Source organism: Fundulus heteroclitus, unplaced genomic scaffold (genome assembly GCF_011125445.2).
Source record: "Fundulus heteroclitus isolate FHET01 unplaced genomic scaffold, MU-UCD_Fhet_4.1 scaffold_70, whole genome shotgun sequence".
In the NCBI taxonomy this organism is placed as follows: Eukaryota; Metazoa; Chordata; class Actinopteri; order Cyprinodontiformes; family Fundulidae; genus Fundulus; species Fundulus heteroclitus.
In genome coordinates, this window is record NW_023397143.1 from 329,196 (window position 1) to 354,309 (window position 25,114).

At 40.7% G+C, this 25,114-nt stretch overlaps 2 protein-coding genes across 3 annotated transcripts; both read left to right on the top strand.

Moving 5' to 3' along the window:
* Window positions 1–1,770: 1,770 nt before the first annotated feature.
* On the top strand, window positions 1,771–5,832 carry smtna (smoothelin a). 2 transcript variants are annotated; one of them, XM_012876378.3, is made up of 9 exons: window positions 1,771–1,867; window positions 1,950–2,052; window positions 2,527–2,633; window positions 2,812–2,887; window positions 4,110–4,238; window positions 4,313–4,364; window positions 4,522–4,636; window positions 4,726–4,877; window positions 4,971–5,832. In XM_012876378.3, exons 3-9 carry the CDS (start codon window positions 2,550–2,552, stop codon window positions 5,116–5,118), a joined length of 756 nt encoding a protein of 251 aa, XP_012731832.2. In that variant the 5' UTR covers window positions 1,771–1,867; window positions 1,950–2,052; window positions 2,527–2,549; the 3' UTR covers window positions 5,119–5,832. The 2 variants fall into 2 exon arrangements, with proteins under 2 accessions (XP_012731832.2, XP_021179187.2); XM_021323512.2 differs by lacking the exon at window positions 1,771–1,867 and having other exon boundaries at window positions 1,896–2,052.
* Window positions 5,833–9,417: 3,585 nt separating this feature from the next.
* On the top strand, window positions 9,418–24,491 carry LOC105935796 (inositol polyphosphate 5-phosphatase K). Its single transcript, XM_012876366.3, has 13 exons — window positions 9,418–9,886; window positions 11,791–12,387; window positions 14,925–15,032; window positions 15,208–15,316; window positions 15,389–15,505; window positions 15,891–16,066; window positions 17,718–17,829; window positions 17,980–18,089; window positions 19,598–19,808; window positions 19,889–20,026; window positions 20,104–20,169; window positions 20,253–20,357; window positions 23,310–24,491. Exons 1-13 carry the CDS (start codon window positions 9,834–9,836, stop codon window positions 23,793–23,795), a joined length of 2,388 nt encoding a protein of 795 aa, XP_012731820.2. The 5' UTR covers window positions 9,418–9,833; the 3' UTR covers window positions 23,796–24,491.
* Window positions 24,492–25,114: the final 623 nt, after the last annotated feature.

Below are 25,114 nucleotides of genomic sequence, written 5' to 3' on the forward strand. Positions count from 1 at the left end.
CACTAAGTTGATGTTCCTCTTTGCAAAGTTGACAAACATGAATAAATTGTCAACTGCGCTACCAAAACTTTGCTTTAGGCTGTGATGGTAATGTCTTTGGACTATTTTTAATCTGTGGCTTAAAAAAAAGGAATGATGAAAATATAAAAATGTTGTATAACCCAAGGTAGCTCATTTAAATGCATGTCTCATCTAACATCTTGGGGACCTAATGGATATCAAATTGTTACTTCTGTCTGTCTGGGATAGTTGTGGAGAACGTCAAAGCAGGATTAGCTTACTTAGCAGCATTCAGGAGTTTTATACATCACACTGATCGGCGCATCATCTGATGAAGGGACACGTCTGCTCCAGCTATGCAAGGCAAGGCAAATTTATTTGTATAGCACATTTCAGTACAGAGACAATGCAAAGTGCTTTACATGATTAAAATACAGGAGGAAAAAAAAACAGAATAAAACCAAGTAGGAATAAAATGTGGAAACAAAATAGAACATGGAAAAATAGAAACTAAAAGCAAACATTAAGCTTTACATTAATCTGAGAGAGTAGCCAAAAAAAAACCTCACGATCACACTGAAGGAGCTGCAGACATCTACAGCTCCTGTTTGAAAAATCTGTGGAAGGAGAATTTGTCTGCTACCCCACAGTTATAGCTTTTTTGGAAGAGTGGCAAAAAAAAAAAAAAAACGGCCACAGTAATAAGTCCCCTTTGTGGAAGAAACTGCTCCAGTCAGGTTTTTTTGTCCAACATTCAAAGCACTGTGTGAAGGAGAACACCAACGCTGAATACAAAATCCCATTGGGGGTCGCATGATGGCAGCAGCAACATTAATTGGGGATTTTGGGTTTTTTTTGCAGGCAGGAAAGTGAGGCTGATAGGAGTTAATGGCAAAATGGGTGAAGCTAAAAAAAAAAAAAGATAACAATCCTGGAAGAAAACTTGTTGGGTTCTGCAAAAGATTTGAAACTAGGAGAGAAGCTCCCTTCCATGAAAACAAGGAGTCGAAACCTAGCTACCGTGAAATTGTTTATTCATGTTTAAGAATGACCAAATCAAAGTCTGCACCTACAATTTAGAAGGAGGATAAATGAGAATCCGTGGCAGGGCTTGAAAACTGCTGTTCAGTCTGAGTGTTGCTTCATGAATCGCCTAACTGTATAAGGTGGATATTTGTGTGGGAATTTTCCATCACAGGAAATAGCTGTACACTGCTTCAACACATCACTTTGTGGTCTGACATAATTTGATTAGAGTTAAACACATGCCACTGCTTCAGTATTAGGACTGTGTTGTTAAATCTAGGTGAAACTGGCGTGATTTACAACCCTTGTGATTTTTAAGAAGGGAAATTTCCTGTTCTAAAAGTTCACCACTAGGTGGAGCAGTTTACCTGTTTTTCAGATTAACTAACCTGACTCCTAACTGTCCTTTAACTTTTAAAACCCTAAATAATCACTGATCATCTTTACAATGTTTTGCTGGCATTGCTTCCCTGCAGACGTCCGTGTTGAACTCATCGCCAAATATGTGCTCTGTCCGTCCTCTTAAAGATTCCTCCACTCCTGTAAACAGTTCCTGCTCAGTCTTTTGCCTGAATATGGCAGTGCTCCTCACTTTTTACCCCCGTTAACCCTTCCTGTTCCACTTGGCTGCTCTACTCTGAAGGTAATTTTTTCTAACAGTAAAAAAAGAAGGATTTATGTTAAGACATTAGAACACTGATCTGAAGAGATTCCCAATACCTCTGGGATCAGATCATCCTGGATCCGGTGACAAGAGGAGCAGAGGCTCTGAGGTGAAGGTGACAAAGATGGATGGATTCAGCGTGTTTCCTCCTCCTACTCCTTCATCCTATTTTGGGAGGTTCGTATAAGCAATCCGAACTCTCCCCCTCTGAACAAGCATCCTTACAAAGCACTGAGATGTAAGTCGTGATCTTCTACAGTTCTCTTCACACAGTTGTTTAACAGAGGAATAAGAAAAAGGAGACAGGAGTGTTGGGTCCAAAACTCTGCCATCAGAGGAGCTGGTTTTCATCCTCATATCAGGTGAGCTTCACCAGACATCTACCCACTGATTCCCTATTTTAATTTTCCCATTTTCTTTTGCATGCTACCATGTTCTGCTCCTTTTGTGACATCAGGCACAAGATATTTTCTCAGACTCTTAGCAGATTGCTTAGTTCTGCCATCAGATTGTTTCTTCAGCTTCTTCCTTCACATTACTATATTTGTCCATGTTTAAGGCTCTTTTTAGTGCAGCCTGCCAGTTGCTCTGATGCAACAAGAGGCACTTCGGTTGGACTAATAATTTGTCACACAGCTGCTCGGTCAGAAGCTGCTGTACATATTTCAGCAAGAAAACAATTCTTGGCTTTCTGCTCTTTTTGCATTTCTAACAAAATGAATATTTTAATTTGTGCAAATCGGAATCTTTTGGATTGTTCTGCTTCTGAATTTTTTTTTTTGTTTCCCCATTCTTGTCTCTAAAATATTCTTATAAACATTTTCTGGTTATTACAGTCGGCCAGGCTCACTTCTAACACATGGAGTCAAAAACTGAAGGGTCAGCGTCACTGACCAGTGAAAAACTGGCCTCTATTGACGATGAAGACGTTCTCAACAAAATGGTGAGGCAATGGAAAGCGACTCTGTGATCATGCATACACTGAATATTCTTGCTTTTTTTTTGGATCTTATTACCTTTTAACTAACAGCAACGCCTGATTTTTCTTTGCTTTAATTGGGAAAATTGTACCATATCATATCTTCTTGAAAATGTCATTAGCAACTGTTCTTTCCCGACAGCTGGACAGTGCAGCAGATTTTGAAGAGAGGCGGATGATTCGAGCTGCTTTGAGGGATCTGCTCAAGAAAAAGAGAGGTAAAAAACAACAACAACAACAACATACAACCACGAATGAAAATCTGAAAAGTGTGGCGCTTATTTGTATCAAAGCCACTTCAGTCAGTACTTTGTAGCTAAGAGTTGCAAATCTTTTGGAGCGTCTCTACCAGCTTTGCAAACCTAGATGCAAGCTCTGTCAGATGGGACCGAGAGCATCTGTTAATAGACGCCAAACATTTTCTGGCCAACTTCCTCTACTTCCAAGCTGCATGGAGATAAGAGACTAAGGTCTGCTGAGACTTTAGCAAACCTTGAAGTACTCATAAAACATATTTAGTCATTTGTTGTGGCGTTCAACAAACAAAGGATAAAATCCAAAATCTGCAGTCTTGTTGATAAAGTTTCACGGTCCTTCAAGTGTAGAGTGTGTCTGTCAACAGTGATTTCTAAGTCTAAGACACAGATTCTCTAGTTGATTTAGGTCTGGACTTTAATTGGGCCATTCTAATACTTAAATACGCTGGGATATAAACCCTTTCGTCTGTCTGGCTGTCTCTGTGATCAGAGTTGTTGTCCTGCTGGAAGGTGCACATCCAGCCCAATCTCAAGTGCTTTGCAGCACCTGACAGGTTTTTTTTTTCCCACGATTGTCCTGTACTGAGCTCCATCCATCTTCCCATCAACTCTGAGCAGCTTTCCTGTCAATCCCACAGCAGGATGCAGCCACAACCTTCTTTTACACATTTGGCATGTCCCCCAACAGGGTTTATGGCAAACTGCAAAGGTGACTACTTATGGCTTTCGTCCAACGTCTTAATTCTCTTACACAAGCCAAATTTGTAGAGAGAGAACGACTTTCCTGTCTGTAGAATTTCCTACTGAATCTGGGAATCTCTGCAGCTCCTCCAGAGTTACCACTGGGGCCCTAGCTGTTTCTCTAATTAAAGACCTCTCTGCCTTCCTGTCAGTTTGATCAAAGGGTCATATCTCGATAGGCTTGGACGTTCAACTCTTAAGATATTGTTTTAAGACCTAAATGTCCTTTAAACGTCTCCACGACTTTCTCCTTGACCTGTCCGCTGTGTTCCTCAATCTTTATATTGCTGTTTGTTCTCTAACGAACCTTTGAGGGCCTACACAAGACAGCTGGATTCATACAGAGGTCAATTTAAACACAGGTGGATTCTGTTTTGCCATATACTGAAGCTGAATAGAAATGCTTACCACACTTTTCTGAGTTGGGGTTTTATTGGATCAGAAAAACGGGAGCAGGAGCGCGGGGTGAGACAGCAGGACCTGAGACAGCAGGGCTTGAATAAAGGTGGGACAACGGGTGGAGCTGTTAGCATCGGAAGAGCCTCCATGAACCAGCAGCCGTCGACTCACAGTAAGTCTGACGTCGCTGTTGTCCCTGTCGTCTGCTTTTTATCATTACTGAAGTTGCATGTGCTGTATTTTCAGAGTCTGTAGGTAAGCCACAGTCCGCCACTCCAGTCAGCAGGACAGCAGGCAGGTGAGCGACATTTCTGGATCTGGATTTCATGTTTCAGGAGCAAAATCAGTTAAATAAACATGCATAAGGAGTTAAAATATGTCGATTATTTTTGCAACATGAATTTTTCTTCTGAAAGAGATCACTAATGCCTGTTTTCATCTCCTCTACTCTGTAGGGTCGGAGCTGCTGCCGTCTCAGCCCAGAAATGTTCCTCTGCTGAACCTCCCAACGCTAAAAATGTCAAACAAATGCTTCTGGACTGGTGCAGGGCCAAAACAGAGCCTTATGAGGTAAATCTCCATCCCGCTCGCTTTTGCTTTGATTTATTGCCCGTTTGGACGGCGCACAGCTCTGTCCCTCTCTCGTGTGACTAAAACAGGGGGTGGACATCCAGAACTTTTCCTCCAGTTGGAAAGATGGCATAGCCTTCTGCGCCTTGGTGCACCGATTCTTCCCCGACGCATTTGAATACTCCACCCTGAACCCCTACAAGCCCAGGGACAACTTCGAGCTGGCTTTCGGCACGGCAGAGTGAGTTCTCGTTTCTCAAAGCAAGACAAGAATAGGTGTACTCTTCTGAGAGCTTAGTGTCTGAGTTATCTGTGCTGACAATCCGGTCCTCAGGAGGCTGGCCGGATGCGCCCCTCTGCTGGATGCTGACGACTTGGTCCGGATGAAGGAGCCCGACTGGAAGTGTGTGTACACGTACATCCAGGAGTTTTACCGCTGTCTGGTGGAGAAGGGGCTCGTCAAAACCAAGAAGCGCCCATAAGAGGTCATTGTGATTGTTTACCGACGGACGCGCTCGCCAGAACCGGAGGTCAAAAGGATGACTTTGTGATCGTTTGCAGATAAATATTTACTATTCGATTGGGAGACATTTCACTGTGAATGCACAGTGACTAATGGCTGGTATTAGTTTGCAGCGAACTGTTGCTGTCTGTGTGATTTAAGAGAACAGCTGGTGTTTAGGGTTAGTTCATTCCTCTGAGATTACACATCTGTATTAATCCCGCTGTGAGTCTGAGCATGACCTTTGTGATGGTGACGCTCTTCAGGACGTGATGCAGTCTGCGAGTCAGTTAAATAAATACTCATTTCATCGTCCTGCTTGTCCTACACAGCATAAACAATCAACAAAAATTATACTTCTTACTGGGAATTTTATCACAAAATGTGGAGATTATGATGCCCGAATGTTAGGGAGTGAAAAGTATTGTGCATTCATCTTAAAGTACTTAACCAAGTCATTTTATGTAACACATTTGAATATAGAAATTGTGCTTTCTGTTTGACTGAAGGTTTTGAAATAAAACACAAGTGCTTATTATTAAATCTGCTGTTCCCAGTTTAAGGCCTCTAGCAGGCAGCATCATAAAAAGTAGTCTCGGGGTTATAGTGTAAAAATGTTTCTAAGATGCATAAACCTCTAACAAATAGTTTTTTTCTTTTTCATTTTACCGCTGTTACCACATATATACATAAACTCTATAAAAAGACAGATAATTATGTTTGTATTTTTGTCCTTAAATGCCAGAACAGAACAAAATTTTGGTCGGATTTCAAGTTCACGGCTCAAACGTTGTGTTTCTTTTCATGGCATCAGGGCAAGATCTGCAGAAATCAGCCAAGATATTAATAAGATAATTGTGTTAACATTTCCAGATAGCTGTGGGTGATATTCTATTGTCCCATTATTATGTAGTTATAAACAACATAAGGAGACACACTGCTTAAACTAAAAATACAATGTTTGTCTACTGACCGTCATCACACTTGGAGGAAAATGGCCAAACTTGAAAGCTTGAGAACACCATCCCAACTGTGAAGTACGGAGGTGGCCGCATCATATTCCCTCCATTCATTGTCTTCTGCTGATCCCAGACGGGGTGGCGGGGCAACAGCAGTCCAGGAGAGAAACCCAGACATCCATCTCCCCAGCGACATCCTTCAGTATCATTCTGGGGGATCCCAAGGTGTTCCCATACCACACGTGATATATTGTCCCTCCTGCTAGTTCTCGGTCTTCCCTCAGTCTCCTCACAGAGGGACATGCCTGCGAAAATAAAACAAAGGGAGGAACCAGATGTCCAAACTACCTCAACTGACTTCTTTCAATGTGGAAAAGCAGAAACTCTGCTTTGAACTCTCCACAGATAACAAAGCTCCTCACCTTATCTCTAAGGCATAGTCAGCCACCCTCCGGTGTGAAGGCTCATTTCGACTGCTTGTATCTGGGAACTTTTGGTCATGATCCCTACCTTATGGTAAAACCAACATCTAGAGACAGGAAATTTAAGTTTAGGCGTAAATGGGTCTTCAGAACGAGCAACAACTATAGGCATGCAGACCATTTGGTTTCCAAGGGGCTAAAAGACAATAAAGTCAATGTTTCGGAGTGGTCATCATAAAGCACTGTTGCCTTGGAAATTTGTGAAAGGAGCAAAACAAAAAAGTAGAAGAGGAAAGGTCTACAAATGTGATTCTGTTGCAGCACATTTTTAAAGAGGAATGAGCCAAAAATTTCAGCAATCTATTAAGGAAACTTTTTGGAGGTCACCCAAAATGGTTGAAATTGTATTGCAAAAAAATGCAATTCCACACAATCCAAAAGAAATGTATATAAACTTCCTGAATGCAAAGAAAGTTGATCAAAATAAATAACGCCCTTCTGGCATATAGCAGAAATAAATTATTTTAGTAATCCCAACTGACCTATACAGGAAACAAGTGAAGTTTAATCTGATTTGATGCTAGACAAGGGAAAAAAAGAAGGTTTTAGGGTTTATCTCTGATTTTAACTGTGACCAAATCCACAGGTTTTTAAGTTTCTCTTTTTGTGCTTTTGATAATTCGTTATGTATGTTCTGTTGGTCTTGTCATATTGAGTTATTTTTCAGAGTGTTTTCCATTTTAGTTCATTCCTTTGTGTTTAGTCTCTTAGTTTATTCTTGTGTTCTGTTCTTTGTGTATTTGAATCCCTCCCTATTTCTCTGTGTCTTAAGCTCCCACTCTGTTAATTAGTCTCTCTCCCTCAGCTTCCCTGCTTTTTTTCTGCCACAGCTCTCTCTGATTTGCTCTTGTGGTTCCTTTGTCATTCTCAACTCCTTGCTCCAGTATTTAATCTCCTGGTATCTCATTGTTTATTGCTGGATTCTTCAGTTACTTTGGCTGTTTTATCAGTCAGTGCACCATGTCCTGTTTGGTTCAGTCAAGACCTGTAAACTCTCTGTTCTTATAATCAAAACCTTATCATGCTCGTCCCAATTCCTATCTGCATTTTGGTTCAGCTCCCAATCTATAAAACATGTTAGTATCCTTAACAGTAATTTACAATGTATAGAAAAGGCCTGAAACTGACAATGCTACATTTAGTCCCATCAAAATCATCTCAGCTTTAGTTAGATTTGTGTTAATGAGTGTAATACAAAAAACTGTTTAAACTGGCCCCACCCCTCTGCAGCTCTTACAGTTACATGCTTCTTCTGCTTCCATAATAAATGGAGTCAACAACATAGCAAAAATGTATCAGTAAGAATAATGATACTTAATTGTAAATCTTTGATTATTTTTGCATTAAAGCAGGGGTGTCCAAAGTGCTGCGTGGGGGCCATTTGCAGCCATTTATGTCCATTTAAATAACTCTGTATGGCCCTACACCACAACGCAAGAAAAGCATACATTTGGTTTGCCAGCTTGATGGATGCAACAACATATTTTAAAAAAGTTGTTTAGGTGCAATTCCTGCTGAAGCAAGGTCTTTCAAATTATTATTATTATTTATTTATTTATTACGTTTGTTGCTAATCTGGAATGAATTACGAATCCTTTTAGGATATAAATCAGACTAGTTTGCTTGTTTCCCTTAAATATAATTTATTTATATACAAAATATAGTTTATTGTTGATAGGTGAAAATTTTAATAAGGAAAATCTGATGAAATGCTGCCCTCCCACACTCCCACAATAGCCCTCAAGGTTGATAGGCTGATAGTCTGGCCAAAGAATATGACAATTAGGAAACCTGGGGGAATAAAATCATTACAGGCTCATATAGGCAACACATATAGACATGCAAATATATATTAATGTGGCGCTTGTATTGTTTTTTTAATATTTGAATTATCTTAAAGAATTAGAAAATCGTGATTTGACCCTGATTTCCCTGTACATTTCACACATGACAAGCGTAGTTTTTAAACCTATCAGCAGACATATTTCTATGCACATGCACCCACATAGTTAATAATCAATATTTAACGCATAAAAAATGCAAGTAATATCTCAACTCCTATGTTGTTCATTCATTGAAATACTTTTTAAACAAGTTGACAAATGTTTGCGTATTATTGATGTTTCTGAATGTGGTCTGCAGTTTGCCCATGGTGCCAGTCAATGTAAATACTATTCTTCACAAGTTTAAACGACAGGCTGAAAGGAGATTTCAGTAGAGATGAAACAATTAGGAAATGCTGATAAAATACATTAATCAGCTGATCTGATGCCCAGTGAGCTTCGTGAGAACTAAATCCCAAGAAGGAAAGATATGAGCACTGATTGTCGACCAGCAACTGTCGCATCCCATCATGATATCTGGGAGATGATGATGATAATTATGATGTTTCCAAACAGTCTGGCGATCATCGTTCGCCAGTAAAAATGATTGCTGACAAGTTGACGTACAGTTTCCAGCTTTCCCAACAGGGGGGCGTCTGAGCGACACAGCCTGAAATTCAAAAAAGATTAGTTGGGTCTGATCAGGACGATGATCAATGTTTAAATTTAATATACACAAATTAGACTTATTATGGGTTGATCTTGCAGGTAAATATCACAAAAGTTCTATTTTAAATGCATAAACGCACCCTGATATTTACACGTTTATATCACTGCTACAGCTGAAGCAAGTAATCATATCACTGTATTGATATGTTGATCAATGCTGCTTATCAGTGACGCACAGACTAGTTGTCGGATTCATGCGTCACCCGCAGGACGGATGCGCTGTTGTTTCTGTCCGGCTTCACTTTGGCGGCTTTAAATTTCTCTGCCCTGTTCTGCCCGCCCCCAGCAGCCGTGGAGGGAGGGAGGGAGGGAGGGGGGATGGAGAAGTGCAGCCGGGTAGGTGAGCTGGAGGTACAGCCGGGATGCTGCTGTCCAGTCCGCGCAGCTGCTCCAACTCCGCTGCACCCAGACAGCATGAAGGATCCGGATGATGCCGTCAGTGTTTAGAGATTTAATTTTTTTTTTTAGTGTAGCAGAAATAATGAACATGCAAAGGTCCGGGAGCGGACGCACGACGCGTGGCGGCTCTCCGTCCTGACTGCAACGTGACGAGACGTCCGCTGACCGCGGAACCGACGGGTCCGACCTGCTGCGGGCTGCCTCCGGTCCATTAATCGATCCTGGCTGTCGGTGACAGGCTGGTGGCTTTGATCGCTGTGTGTCATGGGAGAAAAGGGAGACTAATGTTATTCTGGTCGCTTCATGTATGAGATCACCCTTGCGGTTCACCTTGGACTTAAAAATACGCACAAGAGGTAAAACATTTTTTTTTTACTGTTCAAGTTAATCCTTTCAAATTCCAGGCTTTTATCTTTTTGCAGTTAGTTTTTTATTTATTTATTTGTCTATTTTTGCAGACTCATGGGTTGGAATATGAAATAAGGCCCACGTATATAGGCTGTGAAAGTTTTGACTTTGAAAGTGAAATTTAAACGTGTCTGATCTCTATTAATTCGTCCGGCATCATCAGAGCCAAGTTTCTCTGATAGACAGAGATGTGAATTTGCATAGTTTAAATAATTAAAGGAGAGGTGTATCGTTTCTGTGTTTGGCACACAGACAGTAAAATGGAGGTAGGTCTGCTGCCCTCCTTTAATGTAATCCATCCTCTTCCTTTTGCCCTGCAGCTGCCTGTCTGACATCCTTTGATGTGCACTATTATCAGCAGCACAGCTGGGTGTCCCAGCTCATGCATCCTTGATTATTTTACTAATGCACATTTTACTTATGCAACTGAAAATATAATGCACTTCATCTATAAGACGGTTAGGGGTTAATGGCCATCGTCCGGGACATTAAACGTAGTCTGAAAGCCTTAAATCCATTACCAAGTCCAGTTATGTGCTGACATGGAAATAGGATATGATTAAATTTTTCTTCCACACAAAACTCTTCAAATCTCTTAAACTGTTGAGCAACACATTTTGACATGTTACAGTCACAACCTTGCGTGCATTTAAACGTCCATACTTACTAAACCTCCTGTATTCTGATGCCTTTAAAGGAAATATGCCAGTGCAACCAATGGCGTTCAAATCAACAACTTAATAAGTGGAGTTTGCTTGCGTTTAATCCAATATAAATCCAGGTGCTCGTTGAAAGGCCCTAGAGATTTGTTAGATAACAAACAGCACAACAGAGAACAAGAAGCATGGCAGACAGGTCCGGGATAGAGTGGTAGAGACACTTAAAGCAATCATCTAAAATGACAGAGTGGACAAAGAGTGCTTTGATCCGGGAGGCGAGTGTCAAGAAGGACGCCATGGTTGGAAAGCAATCTGCAGTTTGCCACACATCATGTAGGGGACACAATAACTAATGTAGGTGCTTATCACAGATGAGACCAAAATCATGTTAGCCTACATGCAAAACACTTCATGTCGCAGAAAAGAAAGACTGCACGCGCCATCCTGAACACACCATCCCCATGATGCAACAAGGTGGTGGCAGCATCATACTGTGGGGATGCTGTTCTTCAGCAGCAATATTGATTCTTGTCAGAGTTGATATGAAGATGGGTGGAGCTAAACACAGAACAACCCTGGAAGAAAACCTGTTAGAGGCTGCAAAGGACTTGAGAATGGGGTGGAGGTTCATCAGCTACACCCCGAACATATGGACAAAGCAACAATAGGGTGGTGCACATTAAAGCATATTCACGTCTTTGGACAAGTCAAAGTACAGAATTACATTTAACCGAAATCCAAGGTTTAAAAATTGTTCATGAATGCTCTACATCCAATCTGTCTGAGGTTGTCAGCATTTGCTGACAACCTCAGACTTCTTTGCTGAGAAGAAATTGCAAAGTCTGTTGATGGAAAAAGTTTGTAGAGGTGTTTTAAAAGCTATTGAACCAAGTGGGGTGAACGCATCTGCACAGCACAGCAATGTAAAAACCTTTTAAACTCATTTAATGTCCACTTCTGCTTTTCTGATTATGCTCTATATTGGGTCTATTGCATAAAATCCAAACAAAATACTATGAAATCTGTTGTTTTAATGAGACCAATTCCTCAAAAAGTTGAATTTAATGATATTCCAACTCTCTAAACAGTAGGAATTTAAAGATGGAGATTCTCTTTTATGCGTTTTGAATGTTGCATTTATTTTGTCGTTGTGCCACTTTGAAAACTGTTACAGTTTTATGCATCCATTGCAGGCTGATGGAGCGCCGGCCGGCGAAAGAGATCAGCACAGACCCCTGTGGTCCCAACATGCTGCCTGGACCCTGTGCAGTGATCAGAGTGAGCCCAGCTTTACCTTCACGGCCTGCGCTCCCGGAGCCTCGTTCATTCAATCCATCGGAGGGGCACAAAAAGCAGTCAGGACTGGGTCCCACGCTGGTGCCTGCGAAAGAGGCAGCCCGGATGCAGTCGGGGGAGGATAGGCCCACTCCACCGCAACTGGCAAGCATAAGTCGGCCCAGACCGACTGCTCTCGGGACTAAAACGTCTTCAAAGCTCACCAAAATCCCACTGGAGTCCTCTAAGGAAATAGATTTGATCCCTGTTTGCATTCCGGGTCCTCAAAGCGCCAGCGTATTGCCACATTCCACGTCAGAGCCCTCGTTCCCTCTGAACAGCCCCCAGAGCCCTCAGCCTTACCTAAAACCAACTCTTAGTCCTAACCTGACCCCCACCCTCAGTCCCAACAAACCTAGTGTGAAAGCTCAAGCCCAGAAGACCCCTTCACCAGGGAGCTCGACGCAGAGCCAGGCTCAGTCCGAGAAGCCAGGAGGGGAGAACAACGACTTCAGGTGAGACCAGCAGCACCCTGATGGGGAGCTCTTTAAACTTTTTAGATCCGGTCATTTCCACTGGTTTTCCTGATGGTTATAGCAGGTGCAGTTACACAGAAAGGGGCTGGAAGAAAACTGACGTTTGGCCCTCCCTGTCAATGAATCACAGCAGCAAATTTCTCTAAAGGCCGTAGGAGCCCGACACCGAGTCACAGCCGCTGGCACTTTAGCTGTAGCTTTTGCTCAAAAACAACGACTGCTTGCCAAAACTCGGTTTAAATTAGTAATAAAAATAAAATACTTTAGAACATATAAATGAATTACCTTTAAAACTTAGTATAATCAATTGGTTGTAAGGAAATATAAAATTATTTCCTTATAAATGCAGACATTGTAAATATGACATCTGCTTATTGTACTTATTGTACAAAAAACAAAATAACAAATACTTTAGGAGCTGAATCAGTTAGACTGTAAATTTATTTAACCTTTGTCACCCCTCTAACATTTTTCTTTTTCAGATTTTGTGCCATTACAACCACAAACTTCAGGGTACTTCACTGTAATTTTTAAGCAATACAGCTTTATAGCAAAAGTTAAGTTAAAAAAAAAAACAAGGATTCATAGTTTAGGCATGTTTTTACAAAATCTGAAAAGTGCGGTGTGCATTTGTATCCCCCCCATCCTGAGTCAACATTTTGAAGGACTTCTGTTTGTCTAAGAGGTCATGTCTCTACCAGCTTTGCACATATAGAGACATCCACATTTTATGCCTGGTATTTGGAAAATGTCTGTGAACATGTTATTTTAAAGTATTGCCACTGAGTATCAATTTGATTTAGGTCTGCACTGGCTGGGCTATTTTAATGCTCAAATGTAGCACTGGCTACATGTTTAGGGTTGTTGTCCTGCTGAAAGGCGAAGCTCCACCCTGGCCTCCAGTCATTTTCAGCGGCTAACAAGTTTTCTTCCAGAGTCGACCTGTCTTTAGCTGCACTCATCTTTCCGTCCATGAAGAAAACACGCCCAGAGCATGATGCTGCCACCACCATGTGTCATCCTGTGGGTGGTGGTGCTGTTTTGGTTTCGTCTCAAGCATAGTTTTCTTCCACATTGACCACAACTTTCAGTTTTGGTCTCATCTCACCAGAGCACCTTCTTCCACATATTTTCTCCTACTTGACCTGTTGTAAAGGGCAGATTTTACCTCTTATGGCTTTCTTCTTGCCACTCTTCAATAAAAACATGTAATAAATTCTCCCATTTGAGCGATTGACTTCTGCAGCTCCTCCAGAGTAACCATTCTCACATTGCTTCGTTATTGTTAGTTTAGGTCAGGGATTTAAATGATTCATTTTACATAGAACTTAACAGTGTTTCTAAATATCAAGATGTAGAAAAAGCTTCTTTGGCCATTTTTAAATGAGTTTTTAATGCAAAATCTGTTTTTTATTTCCAAAGCAAACAGAATAATGTTTAGTGTTCTTTCTCTGTGCCAAAACCCACAAGTTAAATAGTATTTCTTTCACCATAAAACAAAAAATCCAATTTTTATAAAGTTATTTATTACATTTGATAAGCTATTTTTTTTAAGTATCATGTAGGTCTTGCGGCTCAAGGCAAAATTTATTGACAACAATTTTTGGAGGACAGTCATGTCTTGCTGGAAGTCGATTAAAGCTGAGGAGATTGTTTCCTAACCTAACGCTCCTTTAAACTTCCCCGTGAGTTTATTCCTGAGCAGAGTGCTGTTTTCTCTGGTTTTCATGATGCAGTCTGCACACTAATGTCCTCTAACAAACCCTCTGAGGCCTTCACAGAACATAGGGATTTATGCGGAGATTAGGTTCTGAACGCATTTTGGAACACCAGACCTTTCAGATATTTAGCTGCTGAAGATTTTGAAAACCAGCACTTTTTTTTTCTTCCACTTGATAAATATGTAGTAATTTGTGTTGGTCTCTCATTTACAATCCCAGTAAAATATGTTGAGGTTTGAGGGAAAAAAAAGGACATGAATACTTTTGCAAGGTGCTGGGTGTAGTTCTGCATTTTAGTTTTAAAGGTAACTAAAAGTTGCTCACAGCTCAGGATCAGTGGTCCTTTTTACTCTAAAGGCCACAAAAAACGGTTCCATGTTTGTTTTGCTGATGGAGTTTTTCACAGCTTCCTCACTGTTTTGATAATAAAACGATTCAATTGCCATTTGAGAAAACCCACAGAATTATTTGTGCTGAATTTGACATTTAAATGTGAGCTTATTCAGCCACCCGTCTGTTCAATTTCATAAAACATTCAGCTCCATCCCTTTTTTTTCTGACTCTGCTAGTACTCGTGGCATGTGGACGCTCATGCACGCACCGACACTTTTAATACTTAGTCATCAATGAGCTTCGCTGAGGTGCTTAATTGTGATTTTTTTTTTTCCATACACAGAAGCCCTGATGGGAGCTTCTCCTCTGAGGATTACATTACGCAGATCCTGTCCCACTTTAACCTACACAAAAGAACGTGAATCTAATGCAGCGTTTCCACTGCTCTCATGTGTTGGTCAGGGTGTACATCGTCACATGGAACGTGGGATCAGCTGTCCCGCCAGATGATATCACGTCTCTGTTTGGACCAAATGTTGCAGATGGGAGCATCGACATGTTTGTCATCGGGTAAGCGAGTAGTTCTGGCCGACTCAGCAGTGCCAGAGCGACAGCAGTGGATGCCCACTCAGTCATCTGTAGCTCTCTCCCCCCTACAGTCGCTGTCCTTTAAGAAAAAAAAACATATAATAAAGTTTGTTTTTTTGGTTGTTTGTAACATTTTCTTGCTTTTGTCACCACCCAGACTCCAGGAGGTCAACTCAATGATAAACAAGAGGCTGAAAGACGTTCTTTTTTCAGACCAGTGGAGTGAGCTTTGTATGGACACGCTCAGTCCTTTCGGATATGTTCTGGTAGGTGCATCTATCGCTCGTCATATTCTTCTCTGTCCAGTCGTAACAATCCGATCTCTCTCGTCTGCTCAGGCGGCGTCCCAGCGAATGCAAGGCGTGCTCCTGCTCGTTTTCTCTAAAATCTGCCACCTTCCGTTCCTCAGAGGTGTGCAGACGCAGAGCACACGGACGGGACTCGGGGGATACTGGGTGAGGACGCTGAAGTCTGTGTTTTGATCCTGCACAAGTTGTTGGGAACATTGCCCGCAGAGGTAGAGCCCGTGCTCCCTTCCTGCTGGCGGCTGCATGCAATGCGTGGGTGCACATGTCAGCGTGTGACCTTCCCGTGCACGTTGATGTCAGCATCCCCCCGCTGGCTGCCGCTGCTGCTGCTGCTGCTGCTGCTGCAGTCACCTTTTCTTTGAGGTCAGTGCAGCAGCAGGCCGCCTGGCTCTCTGATGCTGTGGCTTAATGTCAGGATAAAAAAAAACACAACACTTAGTCCCTGGACGCAGATCCGGTTGATGCAATCTGGTTGTCCTTTATTTCTCCGAGTTATGCAACTGTTAAAATAGACTCTCTTGTCGTTTTTAAGGGGAATAAAGGAGGCGTGAGTGCAAGAATGACGGTGTTCGGCCACCCGGTGTGCTTTCTCAACTGTCACCTGCCGGCTCACATGAGGAACCTGGAGCAGCGGATGGAAGACTTTGAAAGCATCCTGCAGCAGCAGCAGTTCGAAGGCGGGACCGCCACTGGTGTCCTGGACCACGAGTGGGTGATGTTACCTATGATAAGTCATGCTAGAAGAGGTTTATGGGCTCATTAAGAATAAAATATTATTGTTTTTGTTCGGATATAATAATTATAGAAACTATAGTTTCAATCATTTTCAAAAAGAAAAAAAATTTGGGTTCACAAGTTGGAACTTATTAATTTCTTGTACTTCAAACAGGCTAAAATGATCCAGACTTAAATATACACATTTAAGACGTTTGGTCTCTCTTCTTGGCAGAATTGATAGCGTTCATTTAAATTAGTTAGATTCCCGGCAAATGTAGTTTTCAAATGTAGTCCACGCATTTTCAACAGAATTGATGGACGAACTCTGGATAAAAGGTTTTTGTTCACACAAGAGAAAATTGGAACTTTTTGGCCACAATGTAAAGAAGTATGTGTGGAGGAGTCAAAGTGAGCCTCTCAGCTGTCAAGCATGGTGGTGGTAGCATTATACTGAAAGCATGATCTGGTTAAAGTGGTATATGGTATGACGAACAACGAAGACTATCTCCAAATCATTCACTTTAAACCCAAATGGGTGTTCCAACGTATATAAACTGGTTTTGTTATGGATGGATAAAAAGTCAGGTCAGTGGCAGCGAAAATACCAATTTAAGCAATCACAGCTAAATTATCTAAGTATGATAATCTAAATAGCAGCTGGATAGCATATAAATATTTGAGCCTATATGTACATATGTATAATTTTGACCTTGTGTGGTTCAAAGAAGAGTAACATTAATTGTAAACTATTCCAGAAAAAATATTTAATGCATTGAAGTTGTTAAATTGCTCATACCAGAGTAAAACATATTATTTTGTCAAATAAAAAAAGATAGCTGTCTACTATTGATTTATCAATGTCTTCAATAATTCATCATTATTAAAGATAATGAAGTAATGCAATCTTTTTTTGTTTGGTTGTCCTGTCTCACCTACATACAGACACCTTGCAGCAACAGCTGTAGCCAAGCACCTAACAAACAGCCTAGGGGTGATTTAAGGTTTGGGGTAATTAAACTCCAGGGAAATAAAGGTTCAGGTTTGCATAATGGAAACACATGTAATGAATTATAAAAAAAGATAGTACAGTATCCTGCCTAATTGTTCAGAGCAGTTCACACACATTCAACCAGGCACCTATTAACACATAAACAATAGTTAATACACCACATTTAGCCATTATTTATTTAACAGTCAACAGACAACACATTATTTCTTTTTTCATTCGGCTTCAAAGCTTTATTTCCCTCAACGGATTTAAAACTCTACTTACGAACCGCATGACTGAAGAATGTTATTTCCGTCCTTCAATCAGCCGTAAATTATTTTATGATGTCTTAATTATTTGCTCTATTCCTATTTTTTGTTAAGTACGTGTTTTTTATTTATTCTGTTCTGTATCCTGTACACCGGTGTGCCTTTTTAGCTGTCTCTCTCTCTCTCTCTAAAAAAATAGATTTTATCATAAGGGACATGAGGTCAAACAATGTTTCAAAAATCTAAAAGATAAAAAAAGCAACCTCTTTTCAAAGACACCATGAATCCAGCAGTGCTTGAAGCACTTCATTTTAAGATTGGTAGTCCACTATTTTAAGACTTCCCTGTCACACCTACATGACAAGCCTATGCTTTGTGTTTGTAGCGTCGTATTTTGGTTTGGGGACCTAAATTTCCGTATTGAAGACTACGACATCCATGTGGTGAAATGTGCCATTGAAAGCAGCAAGCTGCCTCTTCTGTGGGAGCGGGATCAGGTGAGATACCTTCATCCTTTAAAAACCAAGGCATGGTTCTTCTGGTTTGTTTATTGTTTGCAGCCAGCAGATGGAGCTATAGCTCTAAATAAAGGAAAATTATCCACGTAAATGTTCTGTCTGTCTCCTTTTTTTTTGTTTTATCTCCAGCTCAACATGGCAAAAAACACAGAGTCCATCTTGGAGGGCTTCATGGAGGGACCACTTAAGTTTCCACCTACATATAAGTTTGATGTGGGGACTCACACCTACGACACCAGGTCTGCTCGTATGCTCTATCTTCATCACAAACTAACCCGTGTTAAGCTTTTCTAAATAGCACATATTTTCCTTTTTGTTATTTTCAGCTGGGTTCAGGCTTTTATACCATAATCCTTCATAAATCGATACAAATAATATTAAAAAGCAAGAAACAAAAGAAGTGAGCACATGGCCAAAAGTGGCCAAAGAGTGATGTAATGTCTGGAATGCCAAACTACTGCAAAAATGCATAACATATATTGACATTGATATTGATTCAAGACAGGAGTAGAGATAGCGAAGCCTTCTGCCTTATTTTGAGTTTATAACATTAATATAGAAATAAAGGAAATATAGCCAGGGAGGAGGACAAAGTCAGGGGAAATGTCTGAGAAAAGTAGCTTGGAGACTTAATAAGCTGACAGTCTCACCAGAGGGCGGAAACACTTGTCATTTGAAGAAAAAAAACTGTAATTCTCAACACAAAATGTTTGGATAATGTTGCTAATCCCGCTCCAGTTCTGACCAGCATCTTCACTCAGGTACCAACAACATCAATGGTTACATTTCTTTGAATATAGGCAGAATGGTTTACAACCATTTCGAGATTGTCAGAGTCTCACTTTTCTACTCATAATCAGTCCATATTTTACTACTGAGGTTTTAACTTCACAAGAGTAATGTAGCTCTCAAAACTCCTTTTCATGAACACCTTTTATAACGCCACTTAAGTCAATCTGCAAGTAGTTTTCTCACATCATGGTGTTATAGCCCTAAAAGATCTCTTAAAGCTAGTTCTACACATCCAGTGGCTGGGAGAGAAGTTAAATTAATTATAAAGAATCTGGAGTCTAAAGCTCTCTCCTTAATATTTCTGCACAGAAAAATAATATTGCTTCATCTATCTATCAGTAAAAGAAGGCGCCAAGGCAACAGCTGCATTTGCCTTGGAGGGCTGTCTGCTCATCTTTCTAAGATGTTGCATGAACTATGTTTTTTCATCCCTCTTCTTTTGGGTTGTTGCTTCCCTTAAAGACTCAAATGTACAAAAAGTGTTTCTTGCAAAGATTATTGGTGGTTGAGGACACATCAGTCTCTCCTATTTGTGTGTATCTATGCCCACAGAGCCATCCCCCCCTCCAAAACCCCATGTTTCCTGGATAGAACGTCTTTGTCACAAAAGTGGTGACCATATTATGTGACCAATAAGTGGCCACACATCCATACAACATAGTCCCATTAAAAAAAAAAAAAACTCTTTCACTACTGATATAGAGTGTTGCCTTTTACAACAGTGCCATTATAGATGTAATGCCATCATCCATATATGGAAGTTCTTTCCGTTTTAGTGGGTGTGACACAAAAAGGCTCTTTTTACCCCAGTAAGGAGCATTTTAAAAAATGTATCCGCTTTGAAAACCAAAGGAAAGACTGACTATGACTTACGCTCCGTAATTGTTTATATCTCTTTAATGTACGATATGTGTCCTTTACATTTTAGGCTCACTCTCTGCTTTATGTGTATCAGTGCTAAGAAGAGAAAGCCTGCCTGGACGGACCGCATCCTGTGGCGCCTTCGTCGCACCGGTTCCCCTGTCCCTACCCACAACGCATCACTGCAGCGGGGTCTGACCTCCTGGTTGGGCGGAGCCACTAAAGTGATACAGCATAAGTATCAAAGTCACATGGGCTTCACCATCAGTGATCACAAGCCTGTTTCTTCATTGTTCTCACTGCAAGTAAGGCCACCTCTCTTTTGCTTTTGCAATGACCAAATTTTCCCTAATTTAGTTTATTCATTTAAACCTCCGTCTTATAGTTCCCGTTCAGGGTCGACCTTCCTCTGGTGGAGCTGCAGGTAAATAAGGAGTGGTGCAACGCATCAGACGCCACAGTCCGATTCACTGTTGCTTCAACATATCAACGCAGCTCATGGGACTGGGTAGCAATATACAAAGTAGGTCATAAAGTCATTCTCAAGTCAGATTCTGACACTTTCCTCCCAGCATTGTCAGCACATTTCTCACTGAACAGGTGAGGTTCAGGCATCACAAGGATTACCAGGCGTATGTCTGGGCCAAAGGAGAGCATGCTACGCAGGTTTGTTCCCGACCGGAGCTCACAGAGATCATTTCAGATCAAACGTAGGTTAATTTAGAGTTGACTGCTTTACTTTTCTACAGGTGACCTTCGCTGAAGAGGATTTACCGAGAGATGACTGTGAATACATCCTGGGCTACTTCAGTAATATCATGAACAGTATCGTTGGCTTGTCTTCACCCGTTCAGGTAACAATTAGTTAATTTGATATATTCACTGTAATTAATTTGGTACATTTAAAGAGATTAATGTAGAAATATTGTTGCTGTACATGTGGTATATGGTTCAACTTTGTATTTGATTAGATTTATTCATTTTGGAAAATAACTCATATTAAACAATATTTCGATATTCGATTGCAATGCAAATTGCAGTTGACAAATAAAATTGATTGATTGATTGATTGATTAATTAATATTTTATCTACAAAATTACTATAAAAGTAAAGCAGCAGCAGCTTGTCAATAGGAAGCCGCCCCGATCAGTATTGCAGGAAACAATAAACATGAATTATGAAATCAAAAGTAATTATCACATATATTGTTTCATAAAACGTGTCTGGTTTCTCAGGCTTCCTATTCCATTTTGGGTTAATTTGGGTTTGTTTTTTTGTGTGTGTAAGTCTGAAACATACATTTAAATGGAAAGGAGCACCGGCCAGATGAGTGTATACCTTATGCTCTTAAACGTTTGGCTTACATGCGACTTTATGCTGGTCTCAATGCCACTCACACACGTTGCAAATGAAAGAGTCAGACAACAACAGCAACAAGGGAGGAGAAATTCAGCGAAAGTGGAAGAAAACCTAGTAACTTATTTACAAAATAATAATTTGATGAGGCTTTTGCTGGAGGAAAAAAAAGACTAGAAAACAGGGAATCACCTAAACTTGCCTATTTCTGCATTCAGAGTAATAATTAGAAAGATGGAATAAACTTGATCTCTGGCCAGCAAGGCTGGAAATGGACCCGGTGTTTCCACCACACACAATCAGGTTGATGCAAAGGGCAGTAAAAGGCGTTTCCAAAGTTCACCGTCAGAGAACTGCTGGGGTGCTGCAGGGAACTGCATTTTGGGGTCATCAAATTGCCACATCAGTCACTTAATTTAAGGCTTTTGTTCGCAGCTTTAGCAGAGGTCCCAGTAATTCCAGAAGCCACTTTATGATCGTTTATAAAATAATAATATTTTGCATAAACATGAATTTGATTCTTCGCTACACATTAAGTTTTAGTGGTTTTAAAGGAAATTATAGTCGCATGATTTAAATTGTCCTGTAAATATTGTTCTTACAATCCTTGTAAAATATAAATTTCTACCTAAATATAGCTAGTGAGAAAACGTTAATGGTAAATAAAGATTTAGGGCAATTTACAATAAACTGAGGTGAAGTATAGAACTGAACAGGACATTTACATTTTAGTGGAAAATAATGGGGATGTTTCCTATCAGCAAATGCTCAAAATGTAAAGATTCTCATATCTCTTACTGTTAAAGTTTTTTTGTGATGCCATCCAAACTAGTTTTTAATGAAGAAATTGACCGTTTAAACTGTGTCTGTTTGGTCTAACCAAACCTGCTAGAATGAAGTTCCCAAACAGTTACTCTTTATGTTACTAAGAGTGCCTCACAATAGTGTTGAAACTTACTAAAACATTTTTCCTTTCGTTTTTTCAGATTACAACAAGAAACATTTGAGTATTTTATGTTGGTTATAGGTGAGACCGAGACAAAGACGTACAGAGGAGGGAAGTGAAAAAATTCATTTGTATTTTTTTAACTATTAAAAATTCGCCTTTACTCCAATGCCCGTAAATAACTGAAACTAAATCAAAATATAAAAAAATTGAGTGGTGAGAAACGAACCTATCACCCTGAAAACACCATCTCTATGGTATTACATGGTGGTGGCAGCATTATGCTTTGGGAATAATTTTCTTTTACAGGGACTGGAAGCAGTTCAGGGCAATCCTGAAAGCCAACAAAAGACTCAAGACTAAGCTTTAAACCTCAAGCCAGGTTTACCTTTCAGCAGGAAAACAGGAAGACATTCAAACAAACTTTAATGGTTGGGTTAAGATTATGTACAATACTGGGAACACATTGATTTGTGATTTTATCCTTAAATATTGCCATTATGATATATTAATTGTGATTAAGCAACAATTTCCTCACTCTTCTCTTTCTTTTCCATCAACACCACGCCCTAATCTTGCATCTTGAACTTTAAAAGTAGGGAAATTCAAATCTTCAAAGTGAAGGTCAGAGCAACCGGCCAAATTGGCAATCACAGTCTTAAAATGTTATAGCTTACTAGTTGTTGCGTTTTGCACTTGGGATGTTGCACACGCGGGTTTTGTGACGATTTGATTCTGTATATTTGTAGCTCTATTCTTGTTGTTCAGACATAAATCAAACAGGGAGTCTTTGGCAAGACCTGAACACTTGCGATCACACACACGTTCCAACCAAAATGACATGAGCCTGAGCTATTTTGCAAACAAGAATTTCTAGACCTTTTAGTCTGTAGATGACTCAAAGGTCCCTCAGGTCAGCTGAACTGCATCTCCTGGAGGTACTGAGGTCTAAGAGGAAGCTCAGAGGGGGCGGGGCCTTTTCTATCGTTGAATAACCTTCCCCTGCACATAAGAGAGGCTCCTTCACTGCCCACTTGTAAAACTTGCCTTAAAACCCACTATTATCCTTTGGCTTTTACCACTAGAGAGACTTTAGTTTTCATTTTAAATTGGTTTTATTGTTTATTTATAGCATTTTCATGCATTGTCTTTTTATCTTAGCTTTTTAATAGATGCGTTTTAGTTTGTAGCAATGTACAGCACTTTGTTTCAGCTGTTGGCTGTTTTTAAGCGCTTTATAAATAAATATAGTATGGTATGGTAGATGCCGAACACAAGAGCATCCACCCTTCTAGTGTTTTTTTTTTTGTACAAAATGTTGAAAAGCAGGCATATTTCCCTTTCACTTCACAATTAAACCCTACTCAATCTGTTACATACATTCCAATAAAATACCCTGTAGTTATGGAAGCAACAAATTGTGACACATTTCAAGGGGATTAATACCTTTACAAAGCCCTCGATTTCTGCTTTTAACCTTCCTCTATCCTCCATCCTCAACAGATCAGGATGCCAGCTCACAGCCCCACAGTGTGCCGCTCCGACAGCTCCAACGTCAGCTCAGAAGACGACAGCACCATGGTTCTGCTGGTTCCAAACTCCCGCAGTCCGAGCCCAAAGACTGGCAAACGCCATCACCGTCACCGCCGTAGTCGTAGCCCAGCCGTCCCCGCGCTCTCCTCCAACCCCCTCCCGGCCCTGCAGGGCCTCAGCCTGTGTCCCCGCTCCAAAGAGAGCCAGTCACGAAGCCGCTCGCCATGCTCTGCTGCTAAGAAGGAGCGCCTGGTCTCCCCCGACACTGTGCCGTCTCCCACCATCAGCCCCCTCAGCCCCCGCAGCCCAGTGTCTCCGGGCAGCGGGGTGACTGCGCCGGAGGCCCTGATTGTAGCCATCTTGGGTGAACACAGTCCAGCTCAGGTTAGCCCCACTGGGGTGAAGCAGATTGGCAAGCAAGTCGAGACAGACACGAGAAAGACTATAAGGAGGTAAAATAGGAAGAAACGGCAGCGTGTACTCATCCGAGAAAAGCTGCACATGTATCGACTCTAATGTAGTTTGCAAACGTTCCACAGTTGCAGCGTTGCAGTTTCCTGTTAGTGACTCTCGCATCATCTCATACAACTCTGTGCTGTTTGTATATCTTTGAGTCAAAAATGTGAGCGGGCTCTCTAGGTGTTCTCATGAACTCAGAAGCGATAATCTAAACGAGCTGAATGTAAAAGCAGTCCGGGCAAAGTGGTGACAGACAGGACCAGTTATCACTGAAAGCAACACGGAGCCATGTAAGCAGTCTTGTATCAAAGTAAGGACTCTGACCCAATATTGATGGTGTCATAGTTCACAGTTACGACAGGACGTGCCTCTGTGAAACCGAACAATTTCAACTTAACTTATTCATTTGAGTGTGCTAAAACATGCTGGGTTTCGCTCTGTAAGACATTGTTTGTACACAGATGTTTAGTTTCCGTGTCCAAAACTACACACGCGTCACGTCAGTGCTTACATTTACATGTGAACAGTAATTCCAGGCCAATGCTCTTATTCTTCTTTGCAGCTTTGTGAATGCGGACCCGGCTCGTCAGAGCTGGATGCTGACACCCACTTATTGTTTTCCATCAAGGACAGAGTGTTGATTTTATTGTGCAAATAAAATGTGAGCGAATAAACGATAGATAATCACATTTATTGGATTCCCCTCTTGAAAGGACAATAATCCTCCGCATGTTTGCGCAAGGGATGCGTGGAGAATTTTAAGAACTGCAAAAGTGTCTGTAGCCTCTTCTTTAACAGCAAATATTTGGTCACATGATTTGGACTTTAGCATCCTGGTGAAGAAGTACTTTAAGAGACCAAAGATCACAACTTATTTCCTTTAAATCAGCTTAAAAACAACCAAACGGTAGATGACATTTGAGTTTTTGTATTCTCTGCCCAGTTAAAACCGTTTCTCTGAAGTTTCTAAATAGAGCTTAAAACGTTCACTTTAATTCTGCACAGATATAAAGCAAACATCTTACACAATGTATGGATTAGATTTTAGAAAGGAAATAAGGGGCTATAAATGGATTTTCTGCAGCATGCGATCAATAATGTGTTAAACGTAATTCACAGACAAGATAAATGGCAAAGCAAATATCAAACTATTGAGACGTACACAGTTCTGTCAAAGATATCGTGCTGTTGTCTTATTCTTCTTTTGAAGGACTGCATGCAAACAATGCTTTTGGTGTGCCTTCAATTTTTAAATCAAGGTAATTGCTTTGGATTACATGCAGACCTAAAAGCAGAGACAGATGGAGGATGATAAG

What these genes read in the sequence shown, in the direction of transcription:
- smtna (XM_012876378.3), top strand. Translation starts at nt 2,550, where the DNA reads ATGGAGTCAAAAACTGAAGGGTCAGCGTCACTGACCAGTGAAAAACTG. An exon ending in TCTGCTCAAGAAAAAGAGAG is followed by an intron (nt 2,888 to 4,109) that starts GTAAAAAACAAC and finishes TTATTGGATCAG; the next exon opens with AAAAACGGGAGCAGGAGCGC. An exon ending in CCAGCAGCCGTCGACTCACA is followed by an intron (nt 4,239 to 4,312) that starts GTAAGTCTGACG and finishes CTGTATTTTCAG; the next exon opens with AGTCTGTAGGTAAGCCACAG.
- LOC105935796 (XM_012876366.3), top strand. Translation starts at nt 9,834, where the DNA reads ATGTATGAGATCACCCTTGCGGTTCACCTTGGACTTAAAAATACGCAC. An exon ending in CTTAAAAATACGCACAAGAG is followed by an intron (nt 9,887 to 11,790) that starts GTAAAACATTTT and finishes CATCCATTGCAG; the next exon opens with GCTGATGGAGCGCCGGCCGG. An exon ending in GGGGAGAACAACGACTTCAG is followed by an intron (nt 12,388 to 14,924) that starts GTGAGACCAGCA and finishes TGTGTTGGTCAG; the next exon opens with GGTGTACATCGTCACATGGA.